Genomic DNA, 22,870 nt, shown 5'->3' with positions numbered 1-22,870 from the left:
TGGGTCAGCTGAGCGAGAGTGTCAAGGGGTCACAGACTGGGGACAGAGCGTGGGTCATCTGAGCGACAGTGTCAAGGGGTCACAGACTGGGGACAGAGCATGGGTCAGCTGAGCGAGAGTGTCAAGGGGTCACAGACTGGTGACAGAGCGTGGGTTAGCTGAGCGACAGTGTCAAGGGGTCACAGACTGGGGACAGAGTGTGGGTCAGCTGAGTGAGAGTGTCAAAGGGACAGATGGGGACATGTTACTTAGCTTTCACTTACTCTCCCTACACTCTCACTGACATCGGGGATTGAGCAGGCAGGCGTTGCAAACCTCTAGTCCTAGGACTTGGGAGGCTGAGGCAGGAGGACTCTTTGAACTCATACCAAACAATGAGGTGAGATTTCTGGCTCATAAACGAATCAAAGCAAGGACCACCAATCCCACCCTCTTTTCCCTGTTCTGTTCTTAGTTAGCTCTTTTGAATATATTTCACTAAAAGTTTTACTTGACACAAATGCTCATAAATTTATAAATTCAAGGAAAGTAAGGGGATGCTAGCTAAGATGCGGGATAAAGAGAAACAGAAATGGTTTTGAGCCACTGAAACTAGGTGTGCTGGTTTGTTCTAAACATCCGTGTGCTACAACGTAATATGTGAGAAGTGGGCCTCAGATTAGGAATGGTCTAGACCAGGCTGGTCAGTAGGCGTGCCCATGGGAGTGGTCTTGGTTGTTAATTGACGTAGAAGGGACCAGTCCAATGTGGGTGCACCATCCCTAAGCAGGTTGTCCTGAGCTGGAAAGGAAGCTAAGAAAGCAAGCCAAGGCCAGCAAAAGCTGCCCCCTCCATGGTTCATTGGCTATGAACTTTCTTGGTCTGAGGTAAGGTGGTACGGAATACCAACCAGGTCTGTCTTGACTTCCCTTAATGATGGACTACAATCTAGAATTGTAAGCTGTAAGAAACCCTTTGCTCCCCAAAGTTACTTCTGGTCAGGTACTTATCACAGTAACAGAAATAAAAGTCTTGGTGAAGGAGTTTCCCGCCCATGCCCACACCCGTGGCCAACGTCCACGCCCACGTCCTTGTGTTGTGCTGGGAATGGAACACACAGTAGGCAGCACTCTACCACTGACCTATATCGTATCTATAATTTTTGCAACTTCCTTGGGATATAATTATTTCAAGTGTGATTAATAAAATCTTTTAACGTAATGGAAAGTATTTCCCATTATAAAGAAAACTTGGGCTGGTAAGAGGGTTCGGCAGGTAGAGGCAAGGCTACCAGTAGGGGCCTGAGTTTGAGCCTTGGAGCCTACCTGGTGAAAGGGGAGGACTGCCTCTCCTCTGCCTGGCAGTGGTGGCGCACGCCTTTAATCCCAGCACTCGGGAGGCAGAGGCAGGCGGATTTCTGAGTTTGAGGCCAGCCTGATCTACAGAGTGAGTTCCAGGACAGCCAGGGCTACACAGAGAAACCCTGTGGCAGGCACACACAAACATAATGAATAAATAAGTAATTGCACATTAAAAAAAAAAAAAGCCAGCATCTGGGAGCACTTGGGAGGCAGAGGCAGGGAGACAGAAATAAATCCGAGGCCAGGCGGGCCTGAATGGTGAGTTCCAGGGCTATGTAGAGACCCTATCTCAAAAAGTAACAAATAAGTAAGTAAATAAATAGATGAATAAATACCAAGGCAAATTCATGGGCCAGGAGGAGTGTTCAGCAAATAAAGCACTTGCTATTTAGCCTGACAACTTGGGAGTCTGACCCCTAGGATGCAGAGTGAGGGAAAACCTGATCCTGATCATTGTTTATTGTCCTTTGACCTCTGGATGGGGGTGTTAACATGCATGTGCCTGCAGTCACAGAAACACAGCACAACACACACACACACACACACACACACACACACGCATAAATAAATAAAGTAATAATCAATTCAGAATTTTGTTACAAATTTAGACAATACAAAAGAACACAAGCACAAGTTGGCCCCTTCATGATATCATCCTTGCATAGTCTAAGATGACTTGTCTCTAGCTGCCCAAGCACATCTCACTGTGCTCTGAAACATTTGTAGAAGTTTCCTAAACAATCGTAAACACCTAGCTCTAACTGTAAGTCACTAGGGCACTGCTGAGAGGCTCAGCAGGTGAAGGGGCTCACTGCCAGGCTGTCCGTCCAGGTCTTATCACTGGTACCCATATGGCGGAAGGGAAGACCCAGCTACTACAAGTTGTCTTCTGGTCTCCATACACGCACACCATATAAATAAATGTAGAAAAAAATTTTTTTTTTTTTTTTGGTTTTTCGAGGCAGGGTTTCTCTGTGTAGTCCTGGCTGTCCTGGAACGCACTTTGTAGACCAGGCTGGCCTCGAACTCAGAAATCCGCCTGCCTCTGCCTCCCAAGTGCTGAGGTTAAAGACGTGCGCCACCACTGCCCAGCAGAAAATAATTTTTAAATAATCAATATACTGTGATTTTGTTGTTGTTGTTGTTTTGAGCAATGCTTTTGAAGAAAGTGGGGAGGAACCCCCCAAATTTCCATTTTACTTATAGAACATATACATTGCTCATTGTTTAACACTTGTGTTTATGTTTGACTTTTTACATTTATTTATTGTTTTTGTGTGTGTGTGTCTCTGCGAGTGTGCATATGGCCGCCTATGGAGTCCAAAAGAGGTCGTTGCAGCCCCAGAGCTAGAATCACAGATGCTTGTGAGCCACTTACGAGGTGTGCTAGGAACCAAACTCCAGTCTTCTACAATAGCAGCAATGTTCTTATCCACTCAGCCACGCCCCACCACCACCACTCCCCACTCCCTGCCCCCCAGCAACTCTTAATGGAAACCATCAGGAGCTGAAGACACAATTCAGTAATTAAAAACATCACATGCTGCTCTTGAAGAAGACCCAAGTTCAGTTCCTAACATCCACGTTAGATTGTGCGCATCTGCCTGGGACTGGAGTTCCAGTGGATCTGAAGTCTCTGGCCTCCATGGGCACCTATACTCATGTGCTCATAAACATACACATACATGCACATTTAAAAATAGAAGTTTTAAAAAGGGAAGAAAAGCAGGGATGCCTCAACGGTTAAGAATATGGGCTGCTCTTCCAGAGGACCCAGGTTTATGCAATGTTCTTCCCAGGACCACAGAGCAGCTCACCACTGTCTGTAACTCCAGTTACGGGGAATCTGATGCCCTCTTCTGGCCTCCCCCAGGAACTGCACACACATGGTATATCTCTAGATGCTCATGCAGGCAAATCAGCCATACACATAAAATCAAAAGAATAAATAAGAGAGGAAAATCAGAATCTGAACTGACCTAGATTGCTTAGCTTTGATTGCATATTTTCCCAGATCTTCCTTTGTCTAATTTATTTGGCTTTTTGATTTAAATCTTGCTATGTAACCCAGGCCGAAGCCAAACCTGAGTCTCCTCCCTCTGTCTTCCCGGGGTGGGGTTACAGATGTTATCTCATCCAGGCTCGATACATAGGGTCTTTGTTTTGGTTTGTTTTTGCATGTGCACATCTGTACTTTTTAGATAAACAGGCTAACTAGACCCACTGACTTCCAACCTTTCTTCTTTCAGTTAAGAGCTTAAGTATCTCTTCAAGTCAGTACACTGATGTATGTATTATAGTCTGGCCAGTTGCTAGTATTTTTATGGAGTAAAGTTCAAACTTGGGTTGAAGCTGACAGTTTATATTTTAGGAGATATTAAACTACCCTTTTTAACTGCTAAAAGAAATGTTCAGGGGTTGGGGTTGGGGTGGGGGTGGGGTAAGGTTCTCAACTACACTGCTGCAGGAAATCCAGGCTCAAATGAGCCAAAGAGCAGATCAAGCAGGCTTGAAAGGCTTTGAAGCTCTGAACCCTACCTGCATCAGCTGTTGGGAGAAAACAGAGTCGCCGTGGCAGGGAATGTAACTCAGCTGTGGAGGCCCCAGAGTACCACAAACAAAGGAGGTACTGTGCCTTCACACTTTTATCTAAAAACCCTTGCCGACAAAGATTTGGAAAGTCCCTTTGCCCTCTGGAGTAGAAAGGCCAGCTGGGCAGGAGAGCCTTACCTGGAGGTGCTCCTCCGGCACTGTAATGGGCCCGCACTTGGTATGCACCGCACACTCTCCAGTACAGTATCTGTGTGGATCGTTTTCCTTCCGTAGGTACTGGTTTGTCGCACATTGTCTTTAGATTATTTGTACATCAAAATTTACAAAAAAACAAAGAAAATGGGTCACAGCAGTTAAAATACAGCCATACACTTGTGGAAGCCTGAAATAGATGTTCCCAGTAAGCACTGGCCTACTGCCCCAGCCACCATGGACCCTAACTTTCTGAACGTACACCCTATGTGCTTTATCACCACAACAGAAAAGTAACGAAGACACCCCTATATCACTCTATTAAGAATGGTTACTATTTAACTAGCCAGCCAGTTCACTAAGGGACTTCAGGTCTATGGGAAGTCCTCCTGACTTGGGCTATCAAATACCTCACAAAGCAAATGGCAAACCACATGGGGGGGAGGGGGGAGGAGGAGGGAGGAGAGAGAGGAGGAGGGAAGAGGAGGGATAAGAACAGCTTACAATGGGAAAGCAGAAAATGGGGCCCTTCTGTAGGTGCTTTCTGAATCCTTTTAAATAGCTTGTAGTTTTGGTTCTAAAACCACACATAATAGACTGTAGGTTCCGTGAATTGTCACACTGGGGAGTTCACAGGGCTAGATGAATGGAGGCAATGATCAGTGCCTGATGTACATACCTGCTAAGTAAGATCCTGCCAGCAGGTCTTCGAACCTGAAATGTTTTCTCTAAATAAGAAATAGCTTGTGGGAAAAGTTTGTTCTAAATGAGAGAGAGAAAAAAATCTAGTTAGAATGACAGTCATGGAGTACAGTGTGTTTAAGAAAACAAACATGGGGGCTGGTGAGATGGCTCAGCAGGTAAGAGCACTTACTGCTCTTCTGAAGGTCCTGAGTTCAAATCCCAGCAACCACATGGTGGCTCACAACCACCCAAAATGAAATCTAACACCCTCTTCTGGTGTGTCAGAAGATAGCTACAGTGTACTTATTTATAATAATAAATAAGTCTTTGGGCTGGAGCGAGCAGGGACTGGGTGAATGGAGTTGACTAGAGAGAGCAGAGGTCCTAAAAAAAAAATTCAATTCCCAATAACCACATGAAGGCTCACAACCATCTGTACAGCTACAGTGTACTCACATACATAAAATAAATAAATAAATCATAAAAAGAAAAAAATCAAACATGGACTATTAATGACTGTAAGAACAAGTAAGAACTCTAGGATTCGGGGACACGGACACCTGTGCTCGGTCATAAGGCAGCAGGGCAGTATCTGTGACGAGTTCTCTAATGGATGCAGAAACCTCCCTGCTTACCTTACACTCTAGAAAACATAAATCCCAATGATCGATCGTGACTAAGAACACTAATGAAGATATATATTGCAACTGTTAGTGATTATCTTATGTAGAAGCTCACTAAGTTCTGCGGGCCATAGAGAGATGGCTTGCTATGCGTGTGTGGGACTCCATAGTCTAATGAGGCGGTTCAGCAAGGTAGAGGCATTTGCTGTGTAACCCTCATAATCCTAGTCCCAGCCCAGGAATAATCCACAGTGGAAGGAGAGGTCAAACTCTGAAAGTTGGTTCTCTGACCTCCACCTGTGCCCGTGTATACACAAGTGTGCACCTGTGAGCATGCGCGTGCATGTGAGAAAACACACACACACACACACACACACACACACACACACACACACACGCAAACCCTTCTTGGTAAGAAGGAATCTATGTAACAACTCTGGGGCTGGGGGCTGGTGAGATGGCTCAGTGGGTAAGAACACTGACTGCTCTTCCAAAGGTCCAGATTTCAAATCCCAGCAACCACATGGTGGCTCACAACCATCCGTAATGAGATCTGATGCCCTCTTCTGGAGAGTCTGAAGACAGCTACAGTGTACTTACATATAATAAATAAATAAATCTTAAAAAAAACAAAAAAAACAAAAAAAAACTCTGGGGCTGGTGAGATGGTTTAGTGGGTAAAGGCATGGGCCAATCAAACCTCGACCCCTGCCGGGCAGTGATGGCACACACCTTTAATCCCAGCACTTGGGAGGCAGAGGCAGGCGGATTTCTGAGTTCAAGGCCAGCCTGGTCTACAGAGTGAGTTCCAGGACAGCCAGGGCTACACTGAGAAACCCTGTCTCAAAAAACCTAAATAAATAAATAAATAAATAAATCAGCAAGCCTCTGCCATGCCACACTGTTATATCAACTAATCCTTAGGACAAAGAACACTCCCATCCAGAGAATGGCTCTCTCCATGTATTGCCAAAAGTGCCCTTTGTACCCTATCCTTAGCATGCATTGCTCCCCAAAAACTTGACAGACCAAGAAAAAAAAGATGAGAATACTGATTTAATATCAAATTATAAAATGATAACATCAAATACTAATGAAGTTTTATTAAACATAACACAAAACACCTTTATTCAAATGAGACATATATTTACCACCAAAATCTTTTATTCATTCATTCACAAACCAGCCATGTATGTTTTTTCTTTTTCATGGAAGAATTAGCACATAGTAGAATGTATGTATCTGAAGTACCCAACTGATGCGTATTTATTATTACATACCTTTACAAGATATCTTTTCTCAGGGAGCAACCTGAAAATGAAGAGAAAAATATAAGAACTGCCACTCTAAAGGCTGGTGACACGGCACAGCCTGACGGTAGGACACACACATGCCGAGTGGGCACAAGGCCCTGGGTTCAGTCTCTACTACCACACAAGAAAAGTACGGCTGCCCTGAGTCAGATCACTGCCCCGTCTGTGGGGATTGGACCTGTCCAGGGCTCTGAGTTGCTCTAGATGGAAGCACACGGCTTCCAAAGTCTCCGCTTATCTTCACAGGTGTGGGAGACATTCTGCTGTGCCCAAGCATGGGACTAAGCATGGCCACACACTCGCTCACTCATTCAAAACGGTCAGGCTGGAGAAGGACAAGGGCTGCCCTATGAGCAGTGTGCATCAACGACTTCAGATCTCAGTCTGCGGTCGGGGCTGCTCTCAGACGACATACCAATTAGACCACACACTCTCTCTCTACTCTGTATCTTCTTCATCAGTTTATACTTGTCACTCCTCTGATGTCTCCTTTGAATGCTTACTGACAAGTGTCTTCCACACTTGTCACACTGTGGCCACAGTCACATAAGGCCATACTGGTTCTCTTTAAATTATTCACGATAAGCAGTTTTAGTTACACACCATGGCCTTTGCCCTTTTAGGATGAAAGGCAATCTCAACTCAGTTCTGTGTTAGAGTTACGCCAGCCTTCTCTAGTTCCACCTTTGGATATTCTGTTCGATAACCATGAAAATATCTTGAATACTTAGACCGACAATAGAAAAAGGCGACCAGACTGAGGCCGTGAGTGAGTCTAAGGCCTGCCAGGGTAACACAATAAGGTGACAGCCAGCTCGGGCAGCCCAGGAAGATGTCGCACACAAGCAAATGATAAATGCACTCGGAAAAAGAAACAGCAGACTTACTCTTCAATGCTCTGGTCGTAGACAGTCTTGATTCGTAAATGCCCGTCAGCATCTCTCTTTGTGACATGATTTGTCTTAAGATGGACCTTACTTATGACCTACAAGAATGAATGGTTTGAAAAATCTTTTTTAAAAGTAGATATGACAATTTTCTTTACTCAAGTAAAATTTAAATATAATAATGTGTGTTCATCTAACTGCCCAATTGAGACCTAAGTAAAATGAGCTACATTTTAAGTGTGACACCCCCCAAAAGTCCCTTACCTTATATTCTATGATGTTAGCGTTCCTGAACCCCAAATGTCCCCCAAGAAAAATGTTATCATCTGAGAGATAAGCATTTTGAACTTTTGACGTGAGTAAATTGTTACAGCGACACAGCTGCCAGAAAGGCTTGGGCTCGGTGAAGGCTTCGCAGTTTGTCATACAGAGTCTAGTTTTGCTGACGCAAACCTTTAGAGACTGACAAGAGAGGCAGAGCGGGCAGCTCACACCATCAATCCCACCACTTGGAGTTCAAGGCCAGCCAGAGTTACACAGAGAACAGTTAGACTTTGTCTCAAAAAAAAAAAAAAAGAAAATGACAGGAGACTGAAAATGTAAGAGTGTGTGAAAGTGTGTGTATGTGTACATGAGTGTGTGTCAAAGTGTCTGGTGTGTGACTGTGTGTGTTTGTGAGTAGGTGTGTGTGGGCAAACACCATCCACCTTGTTTTTGGAGACGGGGTCTCTCACGGGTGAGGGGGTTGCCCAGCAAGCTGGCCTGTTTGGTCAGTGAGCCCCAGCACTCCTCCTGTATCTGCTTCTCCGCAGCTAGGATTTAAGTATATACCTTAACACTCAGTTTTATTTTTTCATTTTGATTTTTTAAGACAAGTTTTCCCTGTGTAGTCCTGGCTGTCCTGGAATTCACTCTTCTATAGTCCAGGCTAGTCTCGAATTCACAGAGATCCACCTGCTTCTGCCCTGAATTCTGGGATAACAGGCATTCACCACCCCCACCTGGCTTTATTATTTTGATTTTGTAACCTGAGTTCTAGGACACCTAACTCAGGTCCTCATGCTTTAAAGGACAGTACTTTACCAAAGGAGCTACACCAGCCCTTATAGAACTTTAAGTTACCCTTTAAGAAGAGCAAAATCTTGAGCCGGGTGTGGTGGCGCACGCCTTTAATCCCAGCACTTGGGAGGCAGAGGCAGGCGGATTTCTGAGTTCAAGGCCAGCCTGGTCTACAGAGTGAGAGCCAGGGCTATACAGAGAAACCCTGTCTCGAAAAGCCAAAAAAAAAAAAAAAAAAAAAAAAAAAAAGAAAAGAAAAAACTTTTTTAAAAAAAAAATTTTTTTTTTTTTTTTTTTTTTAAGAGACAGGATTTTTCTATGTAGCTCTGGCTGTCCTGGAACTCACTCTGTAGATCAGGCTGGCCTTAAACTCACAGAGATTTGCCTGCTGGGATTAAAAACATCATGCACCCGCACCAGGCTCAGGATGACCAACTTCATGTAACTTATGAAACACAGAAAAAAAAAAAGTTTAAGCTAAATAATAGGCTATGCATAACTCATTCTTATAACTTTAACAGTGAATAATTGCTTCCTTTACTATTTTTCTCCATTTAATATTTCTAAATATTTATAGAACAAAAATGGGATTGCTCATTTTGTAGAAAAATAGCTATCCTGCATGCAACTGATCGACAGCGTGTCCTGTCCACTCTCTTCCCCTGGCAGACAGCCTGTCTGCCGTCCTCCTCCTCACTGGGCAGGTGACAGTGCCTTGTGGCTTTGCTTGTGCTTAGCTGTTGCTGTTACTTTACAATGCTGGAGGCTAACCCAGGGCTTTGGGTCATATGCTCTATCATTGGACTACAGCCCCAGGCTGCATTCATTAAGTTAAGCGTCTATTGAGTGTCTTCGTGTGCAAGGCACTGTGGCAGGCACTTGAATGCATGTATAACATCTATACTGCCTTGAGGTGATGAAGACTGCCAAGTCTAGTAATTCATAATAAACTGAATCAAGGTCACAGACAGAGGCACGTAAGTCGACTTTAAAGAGACAGGTTAAGGAGAGGAGATGTCGTGGGAAAGGGGCTATCTGAGAAAAGTTAAGAGAAAAGAGATCATTCTCTCTGACTTACATGCACAATAGACCACATACGGACTACAGAATCCAGAGCACCAAACTTAGCACTAACATACAAAAGTGGAACTGCCAGCTTCTAGAAATGGAATGGTAGCTTCATATAGATAATATATATTGTCAAATTTGGAGGAACTATTTAAAACCAGTTACACTTGAAGCCAAATGTGGTAGTCCACCCCTATAATCACAATATTTGGGAAATGAAGGCAGGTAGAGGCCACAGAGTGACTTCCAGGCCAGCCTGGGCTACAGAAGACCCTGATTCAGAAAGCAAAACAACTAAAGAATACTAGTTGAAGGCACTAGAGGAGAAAAAGACACAGCTTGTACGGTCTGCTCTTGAACTACAGGAACGGTGCCTCTGACTTGTAAGGCTCCCTTTTCCCTGGGGTTTTGTGCAGGAGGCAGAACGCAGAGCCTCACGGGCTTAATGAATACACATGTTTAGACCTTACAGTAGCACAAGGTAAGGGGCGGGTGGGGGGGAAGACTGTGAGGGGGAGGCTCGCAATGGCCATTACCTAATGAAATCTTAACAGTTATGAGACCCAGCTGAAGAATGTGATCTGTGCTGAGGGAAAAGAGCAGGGAGCAAAAACTACGTCTTCAGACCTGAATTGAAGCAACTCCCTTAATGCGACTATCATGTGCTCACTGGGCTTACAATGAGCACATAATATTAATATACATATTATTAATATATAAATGAGCGTATAATAAGGTGTCAAGGAAGGCTAGCAATAACAGAAAGAACCAAACGAGGGGGATGTGTGTGTGTGTGTGTGTGTGTGTGTGTGTGTGTGTGTGTATTAAAAGAACACCAACTAAATGAAAAGCTCACTGGAGAGGATAAAGGATGAGCAGAGCCAGAAGTGATGTCATACTTCTACAACCCCAGCACTCTGGAAACTGAGGCAGGAGGATCTCAAATTCCAGGCCAGCCTGAGCTACACAGTAAGTTCAAGGCCAGTCTGGACTATAGTCTTAAATACGTAGACACAAAACCATCAGCATTTACAGATGTTATTCAGTGCAACTTAGAAGTCAGCTTGGGCTACACAGCGAGTCCCAGGCTAGCCTGTGTTACAGAAAGATAGCCTGCCTCAATAAAATACATAAAACATTCCAGCTGAGACACAGTGTCATGATAAAAGGCTGACGCTCTCTCTGTGTGACGGTGTCTGAGAGACAGCAGCAGGTGGATCAGATCACCAGCACCCTCCAACCAACCTAGGCTATGAGACCCTGTCTCAAAAAACCAAACCCATCCAACCAAACCAAAACCCACAAAGCAAAAAGTCATACCATAATCACTTAACATTTTGGCTCATGTAGCTTAACAGCATATGTAAGTCTTGGAAATTACCATAAAATGTTGTTTTTGTTTTTTTTTTTTTAAGATTTATTTATTTATTTATATATGTTAAGTACACTGTAGCTGTCTTCAGACACTCCAGAAGAGGGAGTCAGATCTCGTTACAAGATGGTTGTGAGTCACCATGTGTTTGCTGGGATTTGAACTTAGGACCTTTGGAAGAGCAGTCGGGTGCTCTTACCTGCTGAGCCATCTCGACCAGCCCTGTTTTGTTTTGTTTTGTTTTGCTTTCTTTTTTCTTTTTTCTTTTTTCTTTTTTCTGTTTTGTTTTTTAATAAGAAAGGGATTCCATCTGTAGATCAGGCTGACCTCGAACTCAGACTTGAGTGCTGAGACTAAAGGCGTGCTCCACCACCGCCCAACTAGTAAAACTTCCTTGATAGTCTCTTGATTATTCACAGAATATTCATTAACTATAGGGCCACCTCTGAGTGAAGGACTCAGTATAACACAAATGTCATCTCAAGAAATCTTTTTTGTTGTTATTTTGTTTTGTTTTGTTTTGTTTTTTCGAGACAGGGTTTCTCTGTATAGCCCTGGCTGTCCTGGAACTCACTTTGTAGACCAAGCTGGCCTCGAACTCAGAAATCCGCCTGTCTCTGCCTCCCAAGTGCTGGGATTAAAGGCGTGCGACACCACCGCCTGGCTCAAGGAATCTTAAAACTAAATTACACTGCAAGGCAAGTCTGAAAGCTGTGTGTAGCACAGAAGAGAACCTGGTTAAATGCCAGAATACAGGGTAGATAAGGCCTCCAGAGGAAATGGGAAGAACATTCTACTTGGGTAGTTTTGGTAGGAAGTGAACGAGACTGAAAAAATTTAGACTGGGGAGAATCGAGGTGGAAGGAGGAGCAGACTTTACAGAGTAGAAGGGATGGGATAACGGCAGCAAAGCGATAACTAACTAGAAAACAAATCCTGAACTTTGGTCTCCTGAGTTTTCTCAGTTGTAATCTTCCAACAGCTCTGTCTGGTTCTCCCATCAACTGCTTCTCAAGTCTTCGGATAAGTGGTTCTCGGTGTGGTGCTTAAGTAAGCAGCATCAGTATCTAGGAATCTGAATTGTGGGGATGCATGCCAGAGCTCCTGAGTCAGAAAGTGGGGGAGCGGGGCGGCAATCTGTTCTAACAAGCGCTTCGATTATTCTGATGCTCGCCCAAGTTTGTGGTACTACTGGCTAAGCGGAATGGGAGGGGACAAGTGCCTAACTCAGTTGCTCTGCAGGCAGCAGGGGCTGGCGGCGGGCCCGGCGGGTCCGGGGAGGGTTCTCTCCTGCAGAGCACCTGCAGTCCGCCATCCGGGACGCCACACCCTCCACGTTACTCTAGCCACTCCCTCGCCCGGCCCGTTCGCGCCCCGCTTCGCCCTACCTCAGTGTCCGAAAGGACGTGATGGCGACACGGAGGCGAAGTGCCCAGGGAGACGGGAGCAGCCCCGGCACCGGCCGGGAGCCCGCCCAGCACGAGCAGGACGCCTCGCATCCACAGGCAGCCGCCCCAGCGGCCTCGCGGCCCTGGTCCCGGTCCGCCCGCTCCTCCAGACCCAGCGGCCGCCATCTTCGGGCCGGCGTCGTTACCATGGAGTGCGACGCCTCCCCGCCGCCGCCCGCCCTCGCCGCGGACAGGTGGCGGGCCGTCAGCCGCCTCGCCATTGGCCGGCATCACGCCGGTCCGGCGGAGGACGAGGGCAGCGGCGACCGCGGCTACGCGCGGAGCTGGCCAATGAGCGCCGCCCGGCAGCCCACGTGAACCGAGCTGTGGGAACCCGGGGCTCTGGGGATAAGTGCGAAGAGGATGGGCGTGGGGAGCGGCGTATTCAGAAGCGGCCGCCCCACTTCGTTCCGTAGCAGCGGACGGGCCAGCTACAACCACTCGACCCACAGCTTAGGCAGAACTGTGAAGCAGACCCTTCCGTCCGCTCCAGCACCATCGCGTGACTACCAAAGCTTCATAGACAACCAACTAGGGTTATGGAACATATGCGACAGCTTGTCTACCCACGAACCCAGGAAGTTAGAGAGCCCCTAGCTACAAGATGGAAGCCTTTGCTCAAAGGCCACTTACCATGGGATGTATCTTTCATTGCCTATCTCAAATGCTTAATTCCCAAGATTGGCTCAACTATGTAAACATACCTATTCATACACCAAAGCCCCACCCACATTTTTAAAAAAACATTTAACTTTTTACTTCTCGAGATACGGTTTCCGTGTAGCCCTGGAACTCACTCTGTAGACCAGCCTAGCCTTGAACTCAGAAATCAGCCTGCCTCTGCCTAAAGGTGGAACTAAAGGCGTGAGCCACCACTGCCCAGCTTCATAGCTACTTTTAAGATGGAATTCTAAAAATTAAGTTTAAAGCAGCACTTATGAAGTCCACTCTATTTCAGTTCTCAAATCTAAAACTGCAAACCCCACCTCAATTTATAGTGGCTTGTCAAGATAAATACTAACGTTTTCAAGCCTGTGAATTTCAATAAATGGAAAATTCTCAGTGGTGTATCAAAGATCCCTGTGCTGCTCCTTTCATGGCTTTAAGACATACACCTAGCTCTTCCAGTGTACTTATCACTGCTGACCGCATTGTGACTTTATTGGCTTTTGAAGGAAACAATTTTACATTGTAATAAACCCAAGACTGACACCCCTAAAAAGTAATTTCAATATTAAATACGTAGGGACCTAGCCTAATTGCTTTCTATTTTACTCCTTTGCTTTGGAGACCACCCACAATCACGCAAGGAATACACTTCTGAAGTACAACTTGCAGTAATGTTAACTTATTTTTCGAGACAGGATTTCTCTGTTGTAGACCAGGCTGGTCTATCTCTGCGTCCCAAGTGCTGGGATAAAAGGCATGCACCACCAAGCCTGGCTTGTAATGTCAACTTCTTGAACCAACCTTTCTGGGAACTGCCTTGTGCTCTCTGATGCAGCACCCTCACCCTCATCTTGGTGGGAAGAGGACTAGATCTGGTCAACAGCCCAGGTTCTATAGCATGTTTGAGAGACCTGCTTATTTTTGTAAATATGCTATTATCAACACTGCAAGTATGTATTAAAACCAGAGCCATTTTCAAGGACAGTTTTCCAAGGTAGAAATAAAATGCACTAGTTTGACCTTTTCAGGACATACTGCTTTCACTTGACCAATCCCAAATCAAGCCCCAACCCCACCACGCCATCCCACCCCCGTTTATCCAAAAGGCAACAAACACCAAGACAAGCACTATTCAGATTCTTCCCAAGTCCCCAAGTTTCTTGATTTGTATGGGGAACAAACATATACTATTATTACCATATGGTGCCTCACCTCAACACCCAGAACATGCTAGTAAAAAGTGAGGTTCACCTCAGGCCTAAGATACTCGATGCTTTCACTAAAAATCTAGAATGGAAATCACTCTCCTGTATGTTACTCATATAACCCAGCTATGCCCCAGCTTATGAACATAAAACGTTTTCTGAGACAGGCTTTCACTACAGTGCTGGCTGGCCTGAAATTTCCATCTGCCTGAGTATTGGCACTGAAGATGTATGCCACCTCACCCAGGAAAACGTTTCCTCTAATACTATTACAAGAAGATCCTTGCACTCCAAAACTGCTGTACAACTCCAACCACCTTAACAAAGAGAAACTCAATTTAGGACAGATGTGGAAAAAAAAAATACAAGAGCACAAATCTACTTTTATTTATTTACTCTCCATTAGTTCAAATCCGGGATGGGTACAGCATCTGGGGAAAAAAGAAACATAGAAGCATTAGGTGAATAATAAATAACACATTACCATATTACTCATCCCAAAATGCACCTGGTGACTTTATCCTGACAGTGAGGAGGCATCTGCACAGCATCTGGTCTTATGCAACACTCATTTTGTACATGTTCTTCTGTGTGTGGCACGTACATTCTCAGCTGCTGTTCACTTCAATTTGAGATGGAAATGTCTCTCTCACTGACTGTCCCACAGCCCCAGGGGTTCTCCCATTTCCCGGGACTAGGATTACAGACACAACACTGTTGTGCCTAAATTTTTTATGTGGCTGCTGGGGAAAAAAACTTTCAGTTTTTCCAACTGAGCCACCCCCCCCTCCAGCCCCAGGAACCAGCACTTTTCCCCCTGATACCCAAGACGAAATATCATGAATGCTAACTATATTCAGGACTCTGAACTGACCTATGAACCCTAGCCCCAAAACCAGCATTCAAAACTCAACAAAAATACTCAAGGAAGGGTGAAATGGCTTAGGGGGTATAGGTGCTTGCCACCAAGCCTGACTACATGAGTTTGATTTCTTGTAAATGCCACAGTGGAAGAGCTGACTTCTACAAATTGCCCTTTGACCTTCATATACTGCTGTGCCATGTATACCTACATATATACACAAAATGACATCCCTAAAATACAAGTCATAGAGTCAGGTATGGTGGCACCCAACATTTCCACCATTAGAGTATACTATAAATGGACCCCAACTAAAGAATGACAAAAATCTCAACATAGCATGTCCAAGCCCTGGGGCAGCCAGCCGTGGGGCAGCCAAAGTCCTGAAACCTGGCCATGAGCATGCTTCCCACCTACAGGATAGTCACTATCTAGTCTGGCAGGCCTGAGATGGTAGACACAATAAACCATAACATGCCCCCAAACAAGGCATGACATAAGATGAGCCTGGTAGCATTCATTGGCCTAAAATCCCAACTACTTAGAAGGCTGAGGCAGGACTTAACTTTGTGAGAACCTGCCACAGATTAAAAGTAAAATATGAGCCTTGTGTACATAACAAGCTCCAGGCCAACCAGGGGTACACCATGAGACTTTGTCACAAAATATTTCCTGTCCAAAGTATTTCTCCTCTCAGGACACTTTGGTGATAACTGAATCTTAATGTTATTATTATTATTATTTTTTTGGTTTTTCAAGATAGGGTTTCTCTGTATAGTCCTGGCTGTCCTGGAACTCACTCTGTAGACCAGGCTGGCCTCGAACTCAGAAATCCACCTGCCTCTGCCTCCCAAGTGCCACCATGCCCAGTTTTAAATGTTATTCTTTCGTGGGCCACCTTCACCTGCTTCATCCAGTTGTGTTTTCCACTTAACTCAATCACCAATTCACAGGATTGGTTTATACTCTGGATATTTACACTCACATGTCTTTAGAGGTAGGTAGTAAGTATCAAAAGAACCTCTTATTTTGCCATTAGTACTCACCACACGGATTCTGTGACCAATGGCCTTTGCAGGAAGGTTGCTTCGGAATTTGGCACGAACCATACCACTGTTTCCGTGGGCCCGAGTTACTTTTCCCCAGATCACTCTGGTTTTGTTTGGTTTGCCTCCAGGAGTCACTGTATTGCTGGATTTTAAAGACATAAACAGCATGAGCTCCAACACCAACATAAACACCACACTAATTCAGTTATCTCCTTCAACACAGAACACCTCGAGAAATTGTGTGTGGGTGGGGGGACGACAATTTTCACTCAACAGCTCATATATACATAAAGCCTATTTTTATAAGATTATGACTACTAAACACAGAAGAATCTGTGTGTGCTAAAAACATTAAGAGTAAATTTGGGGCCGGGCGAGGTGGCGCACACCTTTAATCCCAGCACTCCGGAGGCAGAGGCAGGCGGATTTCTGAGTTCGAGGCCAGCCTGGTCTACAAAGTGAGTTCCAGGACAGCCAGGGCTACACAGAGAAACCCTGTCTCGAAAAACAAACAAAAAAGAGTAAATCTGGAAAGACACAGTGATGAAGTTACTAGGGATAAAAGCTGAAAAATTTGAACTTGAAATTACAGGTTGCCAGGTGCTGGTGGCACACGCCTTTAATCCTAACACTCAGGAGGCAGAGGCAGGCGGATTTCTGAGTTCAAGTCCAGCCTGGTCTACAGAGTGAGTTCCAGGACAGCCAGGGCTATACAGAGAAACCCTGTCTCGAAAAACCAAACCAGGGCTGGTGAAATGGCTCAACGGTTAAGAGCACCGACTGCTCTTCCAAATTCCAAAGGTCCTGAGTTCAAATCCCAGAAACCACATGGTGGCTCACAACCATCCATAACAAAAATCTGATGCCCTCTTCTGGAGTGTCTGAAGACAGCTACAGTGTACACACATATAATAAATAAATAAATCTTTAAAAAAAAAAAAAAAGAAAATAATCTAATAAAAATTTAAAAAAAAAAGAAAAAAAAAAAAAAGAAAGTACTGGTTACCCGAGATTGAGAACGATGGCATGAAACAAACCACTGTCTCAACTAGGCTGAGCCTGAGCTACAGCCCGCACTCAGGTCGGCCTCTGGAACTCTGGGATTAAAGGCATGCCAGACTCACTCACAGAAGCATGACCTGACAATGCACATAAGAGACAATTCCTGTATGGCCTTATGTTCAATTCCCAGTAGGAAAAGAGGGACCAGAGAACCAATATAGTACCCAGCTTAAAACAAGCACGCATGCACACACATACACCACATAAAATATCTGGTTCCAGGCAATCTGGCACCCTCACAGCTATACAAACAAGCAAAACACCAATGCACATAAAAATTAACTACTTTTTCATAAAAAGTTTTCCCATATGTAGCCTCAATTGTTCTAAGTCAGGGTGCAATAGAGTTTCCTGACAGAGCAGGGCAGAATCACCTAATTCCATATAGATGTGGGAATAAAAGAAATTATACAGTAACAAAATCTAGTAATTGTCATTTCTCGTAACTAAAAGAAATCAAGATACATTGAAAAGTATTATATAAACCCTTTCAAAGGAAAATGAAAGGCACCAATAGCTGTAATCTTTGTTTTTAACCATGTTAGTGACTTTGTACACTTGTACTAAGAGCCAATCCTGCCTATATATTCCGTACTACGGACAAAAGGATCCTTCTCTAATTTCCTCCAAGTTCTTCATGTGTCTAGGAAGACTCAACAACACCAATTTCTCACTCACACCCCTTCCTTTTCAGTAGAAAAAAATGAGATTAGTCAACCAAAAAATTAAAAGGCACGGGAACATACTTACTTTTTTGCTTTATACACATAAGCACATCTCTTGCCTAAGTAGAACTCCGTCTCATCTCGAGCATACACGCCTTCAATTTTAAGAAGAGCCGTGTGCTCTCTCTGGTTCCGGAGACCTCGCTTGTAGCCGGCAAAAATGGCCTTGCACCACAGCCTAAGACAACGTTAAGAAAGACATTATGACTACCCTGTTACAACTTTTCATATGGCTTGTAGCACACCACCCGGATTTGCTTTGCAGTAATTCCTACTCCAGCTATCGACTGCAGACCTCTAGTCTCCCCCCGACCCCGCATTACACTGAATTTTGGCTTCCCGTCTCATGTAACAAAATAGAAACGGAAAACGCGACTATACCGAGATCGCGTACCTTCCAGACATGCTTGCTGTTAGAAGTCCTGTTCCCAGCAGGCCTGAAAACAAACAAACAACAACAAAAACCGAGAGCTCAATCGGGAGCCACGCAGCACGCACCCCACCTGTCACTATTTCCCGGCGTCGGGGATGACTTCAGTCGGCGTCCCACGGAGGGGGACCTCTTACCCACGCCGTGCCCCCTATAGAAGCAGAGCTGGCAAAGTAAATCTCTCAGGCCTCCGACAACCAATGACAAAACCAACGACTCGGAGACGTGGCCAAGCGCCGGGTGGGAGGACTTCTCGAACCCCAAAAGGAACCCGGAGGCGAGCTCATGCCTCCATCACACACAAACAGCTAACACAGGCGAAGTCCGGCTCTGTGCTGGGAACCCTGCTCCCGGGGACCACCGCTCCCCGGACGAGCAAGCTCGGAGGATGCACCCATCCGCTCCTCCACTCCCCGGGCCAGCACCCATTCCCTCGTCCCGAGCCCGCGATCGACCGACACCAGCGAGCTCTCCTTCCCCGGCCCGGGCCTCCACACCATCAGCCCGTCATCGCCTCCATCCCGCCCTCCATCTTCCTGGAACCCCCAGAAACCTCTGGCGGCCAGGTTCTCCGAGACGCCAGGTTGTCTCGGTGAGGGATGGGAAGAAGCACACCCCGGCAATCGGGCCCCAAAGCTCCGCAGCAGGAACCCCCCTCACCTCCACAGGCGCCAAGATGGCGGAAAGAGGAAGGCAAGCCCCGCCGCGCGGCCTTGTGGGACGCACGCCCCGCCCCTCCCCGCGCTTAGGTCGCTCGCACAGCGCCAGAAAAAGCAAAGGTCCGAGAGAAAGACAGAGGCTCGACTCAGCCAAGCCGCGCCCAGGAACGTTAACGTCTTCTCTCCAACCCTTTCGTCTTTGTAAGCGGCAACACGTATTATTTAGGAACAAGGAAAGGCAAAATCGTAGTCGACTAAGAAAGAATCAAGGGTCCTACTTTAAAAAAAAAAAAAGCCTGCGCGACGCGTTGCCATAGCTACCGAGTAGTTTGGTTCCCGCCTCCAGCTGGGCTGGTAGCGAGGTAAGAAAAAGTTGACTGTTTTCTCCTCTTCCTAGAATGGAAACTGGGATCCTAACATAGAGGAGAGCAAAAACCTGGAGCATGAAGGCAGGAGGAACGCTACCTTCTCCTTGTTTGTTCTTTTCTTATCTCCCATCTTTCAGTGAACAAATAGGGCGTGGTAGCCGTTGCCCGTTAACCTCAGCATTTATTCCGGAGACTCAGGATCACATCACAAATTCGAGGCTAAGGCTAAGTTACATAGCAAGGCCCCATCTTAACAGCAACAAACACCTATGAGGCAAACCGCGGTGCCGGCGCTTGCTTGTAACCCCAGTATTCTAGATGTGGGAGCAGGAGACTAGAACTTAAAAGGTCATCCTCTGCTACATAGTGAGTGCCAGTCAGCCTGAGCTACATGAGACCCCATCTGAAAAAAGGGAGAGGGTGTGAGGAAGTGCGAGATAGATATTCTTTCATCCTTTGCCTGACTTGTCGGATGAGGATAAATTTGATAGACTCAGACTTACATTTCCTAACTTGTGCGTTAATTAAGGCAAACTGATGGATCCATTCATTTATCCAGAGTAATTTATTGAATGACTACCACTACCAAGAATGCTGTAGGCTTGGAGGGCACCAGAGTAAACAAACTAAAACTCCTGCCCTCTTGCAGCCTACATGGGGGAGCAAGGATGGCATGTTGGCTCCTGTGTCTGTAATCCTTGCACTTAGAAGGCTGAAGTATGAAGATTGCTCTGTTTCAGGCCAGTAAGAGGTACATAATGTGTACAAGGATATCCTGAGCTACAGAGTAAGAAATCTCACCCTTGTCCCCACCCCTTCCAAAAAAACCAAGACAACAAGCAGATTAGATATGTGGTATGTTATAAGATCAAAACTTCCTCTTTTTTTTTGGTTTTGTTTTTTTTCGAGACAGGGTTTCTCTGTATAGCCCTGACTGTCCTGGAACTCACTATGTAGACCAGGCTGACCTCGAACTCAGAAATCCGCCTGCCTCTGCCTCCCAAGTGCTGGGATTAAAGGCGTGTGGCACCACGGCCCAGCTTTTTTTTTTTTTTTTTAGATTTTTATTCATTTATTTTATGTATATGAGTACACTGTAGCTGTACAGATGGTTGTGAGCCATTATGTGGTTGCTGGGATTTGAACTCAGGACCCTTGGAAGAGCACTGATTGCTCTTAACTGCTGAGCCATCTCGCCAGCCCAATCTCGATTTTTCTAAGTCAAGTTACAATAAATACTGTTCTCTGATAGAGCAGGGCAGAACCATTTAATTCAATATAGAGGTGAGAATAATAGAAGAAAATAAAGAATCAAAAATAAATCTGTATTCTATTATCTCCCAGGCAACATCAGAGTACAAGTACACATATTAAAATTGTGTTGGATGTCATTTTTCCATAAGAAGAGGCAAAAGACTACCTTGAGTATAAATTCTGGTTTGATGAACCAGTAATAGAACCAGCCACTTAATAAGCCTGCATCCACCCTGTCTCAGAAAAACAAAAAAAAAACAAAAAACAAAAACAAAAACAAATAAACAAAAATAGCCTGCATCTTATGAGCCTGCTTCCCTAAGCAGGAGGAGACAAGCTATAGATAGCTCTTGGGATTTTGTGGAGTTTTGTTTTTTTTTTCTCCTACAAAAAGAGCCTGAGAGTAAAGGAAAGTTAGCATTCCCTGGAACTGATATCAGTGTTTCTTTTCTACTTTAGGTTCCTTTGTTCTTGTGAAATTATAAATCTACCCAGGAGGGCAAGGAAAGTGACTGAAGAAGAATGGAAAAGTATGTTTCTTTTTTTATTATTATTAGATATTTTCTTCATTTACATTTCAAATGCTATCCCCAAAGTCCCCTATACCCTCCCTCCACCCTGCTCCCCAACCCACACACTTCCTGCTTCCAGGGCCTGGCATTCCCCTGTACTGTGGCATATGATCTTTGCTATACCAAGGGCCTCTCCTCCCATTGATGGCTGACTAGGCCATCCTCTGCTACATATGCAACTAGAGACACAAACTCCGGGTGGGGGGGAGGTACTGGTTAGTTCATATTGTTGTTCCTCCTATAGGGTTACAGACCCCTTCAACTCCTTGGGTACTTTCTCTAGCTCCTTTATTAGGGACCCTGTGTCCCATCCAGTAGAGGACAGTGAGGGAAGGGTATGTTTCAAGTTCCAGTTTGTATGTCCATGTACTGTTGCAATTACGCCATTTGTTGAATTCTGTGGATTACTTTTCAGTAACAATGTAAAAAACTAATGTAACGTCCTAAAGTATAAACACCTTACTATTTCATTGCTGCTGTGGGGTGGGTGCTTGGGAGCATTTAGCAAGTGGCTCTGGTGTAGGATCTGTGGCCCGTTAAGTTTTCCCTTATCTGTGGGACAAAATGTCAGACAGGAAGCAGTTTGGGGCAGACATGAAAGGTGTTGTCTTGGCTCACACTTGGAGGTGTAACAAGAGCAGAAGGGACCGGGCACATGCCAGCCACCGTCAGGAAGCAGAGATGAACGCTGGCACTCAGCTTGCTTACTCTGTTTTATTCAGTCCATGCCAGCTAAGTCTTGCCATCTCATATAACCTGGTCTGGAAAGCCTTCAAAGCCACTGCCACACATTTATTGGTTTCAGATGCAATCAAATAGGCAATGTTAACCAGAAGGTTGGGGCTGGCCAGGGGCAGCCTAAGTATCCTCATGACAGACACTTCCCTGGGAGTGAGCTTTTGAGTGAGATAGAAGCAGCCATGCTATTTTTTATATTTTAGGTGGATAAACCAAGCAGCAGACCAGGCCAAGGTGTTCCACGAGGGAGAGGTTTATTATGTGGGAGTGGGGGAGCAGCGAAGCAGGTAGAAGGGTAGAGAAGAGAGAGAAAGAGAGGAGGGGTTGGCTTCCTCTCTTATACAGAAAATGATGTCACACCAGTGAGGGCAAGAACTGAGCCAAGTGGATTGTGGGATAGAAGGTCATTGTCCTGGCAACGCAGGTCAAGGGTCACATGGTTAGGCAGGGCTTGCAGTATCCTGGTGCTAACATTCCTCTCTTCTTGTTATTATAAAAGAAGGGGAGAAAAAGAGAGGGAAACCAATGGTGAAGAGGGAATTGGGGCGTCGTGTCTCTTAAGCTCCTTCCTGCTGTTTAGGGCGTCGTCAATTTTCAGGGTATACCTGGTCTTCACCATCAAGGTTTGTATGGCAATCGTCTGAATCAGGTTCTTCTATGGACAGTGAATTCTTTGTGGACAACGGCTGGTAATCCTGTAACAGGAGCTGAATAACAGCTTGATTAGAAATTTTTGTA

General features: G+C 45.3%; 3 protein-coding genes across 5 annotated transcripts in view; 1 reads left to right on the top strand and 2 right to left on the bottom strand.

The window, feature by feature from the left end:
• Positions 1-13,217, bottom strand: part of Lmln (leishmanolysin like peptidase) — a 68,761-nt gene extending 55,544 nt beyond the window's left edge. Inside the window, exons 1-5 of one of the 2 annotated variants that reach the window (XM_029544560.1) lie at positions 13,173-13,217; positions 7,593-7,690; positions 6,673-6,703; positions 4,765-4,847; positions 4,071-4,188 (exon numbers count right to left, since the gene is read on the bottom strand). In XM_029544560.1, the coding sequence (XP_029400420.1) occupies positions 4,071-4,188; positions 4,765-4,847; positions 6,673-6,703; positions 7,593-7,690; positions 13,173-13,175 (333 nt within the window). In that variant the 5' untranslated portion in view covers positions 13,176-13,217. Of the gene's footprint in view, positions 1-4,070; positions 4,189-4,764; positions 4,848-6,672; positions 6,704-7,592; positions 7,691-12,479; positions 12,771-13,172 lie in introns of those variants that run through there. The other variant, XM_021209693.2, reaches the window with a different exon arrangement.
• A 1,559-nt stretch (positions 13,218-14,776) lies between these two features.
• Positions 14,777-19,231, bottom strand: Rpl35a (ribosomal protein L35a). Of its 2 annotated transcripts, none has more exons than XM_021209858.2 (5): positions 19,202-19,231; positions 18,506-18,548; positions 18,137-18,289; positions 16,322-16,466; positions 14,777-14,844 (listed from the first exon to the last, which is right to left on the bottom strand). In XM_021209858.2, exons 2-5 carry the CDS (start codon positions 18,514-18,516, stop codon positions 14,821-14,823), a joined length of 333 nt encoding a protein of 110 aa, XP_021065517.1. In that variant the 5' UTR covers positions 18,517-18,548; positions 19,202-19,231; the 3' UTR covers positions 14,777-14,820. The 2 variants fall into 2 exon arrangements, with proteins under 2 accessions (XP_021065517.1, XP_029400559.1); XM_029544699.1 differs by lacking the exon at positions 19,202-19,231 and adding an exon at positions 19,095-19,175.
• A 250-nt stretch (positions 19,232-19,481) lies between these two features.
• The window catches only part of Iqcg (IQ motif containing G), a 38,156-nt gene continuing 34,767 nt past the window's right edge, over positions 19,482-22,870 (top strand). The window contains exons 1-2 of the mRNA XM_029544763.1: positions 19,482-19,562; positions 21,282-21,352. Of these exons, the coding sequence (XP_029400623.1) occupies positions 21,345-21,352 (8 nt within the window). The 5' untranslated portion in view covers positions 19,482-19,562; positions 21,282-21,344. The remainder of the gene's footprint in view (positions 19,563-21,281; positions 21,353-22,870) is intronic.

Source organism: Mus pahari, chromosome 12, assembly GCF_900095145.1.
Source record: "Mus pahari chromosome 12, PAHARI_EIJ_v1.1, whole genome shotgun sequence".
Classification (NCBI taxonomy): domain Eukaryota; kingdom Metazoa; phylum Chordata; class Mammalia; order Rodentia; family Muridae; genus Mus; species Mus pahari.
This window is presented reverse-complemented; position numbering and strand designations above follow the sequence as displayed.

Bases quoted from the DNA above. Each gene is read 5' to 3' on its own strand.
- Rpl35a (XM_021209858.2), bottom strand. The intron at 16,467-18,136 runs GTAAGTATGTTC...TTTAAAATCCAG, and splicing joins TATGTGTATAAAGCAAAAAA to CAATACAGTGACTCCTGGAG. The intron at 14,845-16,321 runs GTGAGTACTAAT...TTTTTTCCCCAG, and splicing joins TTGGTCACAGAATCCGTGTG to ATGCTGTACCCATCCCGGAT.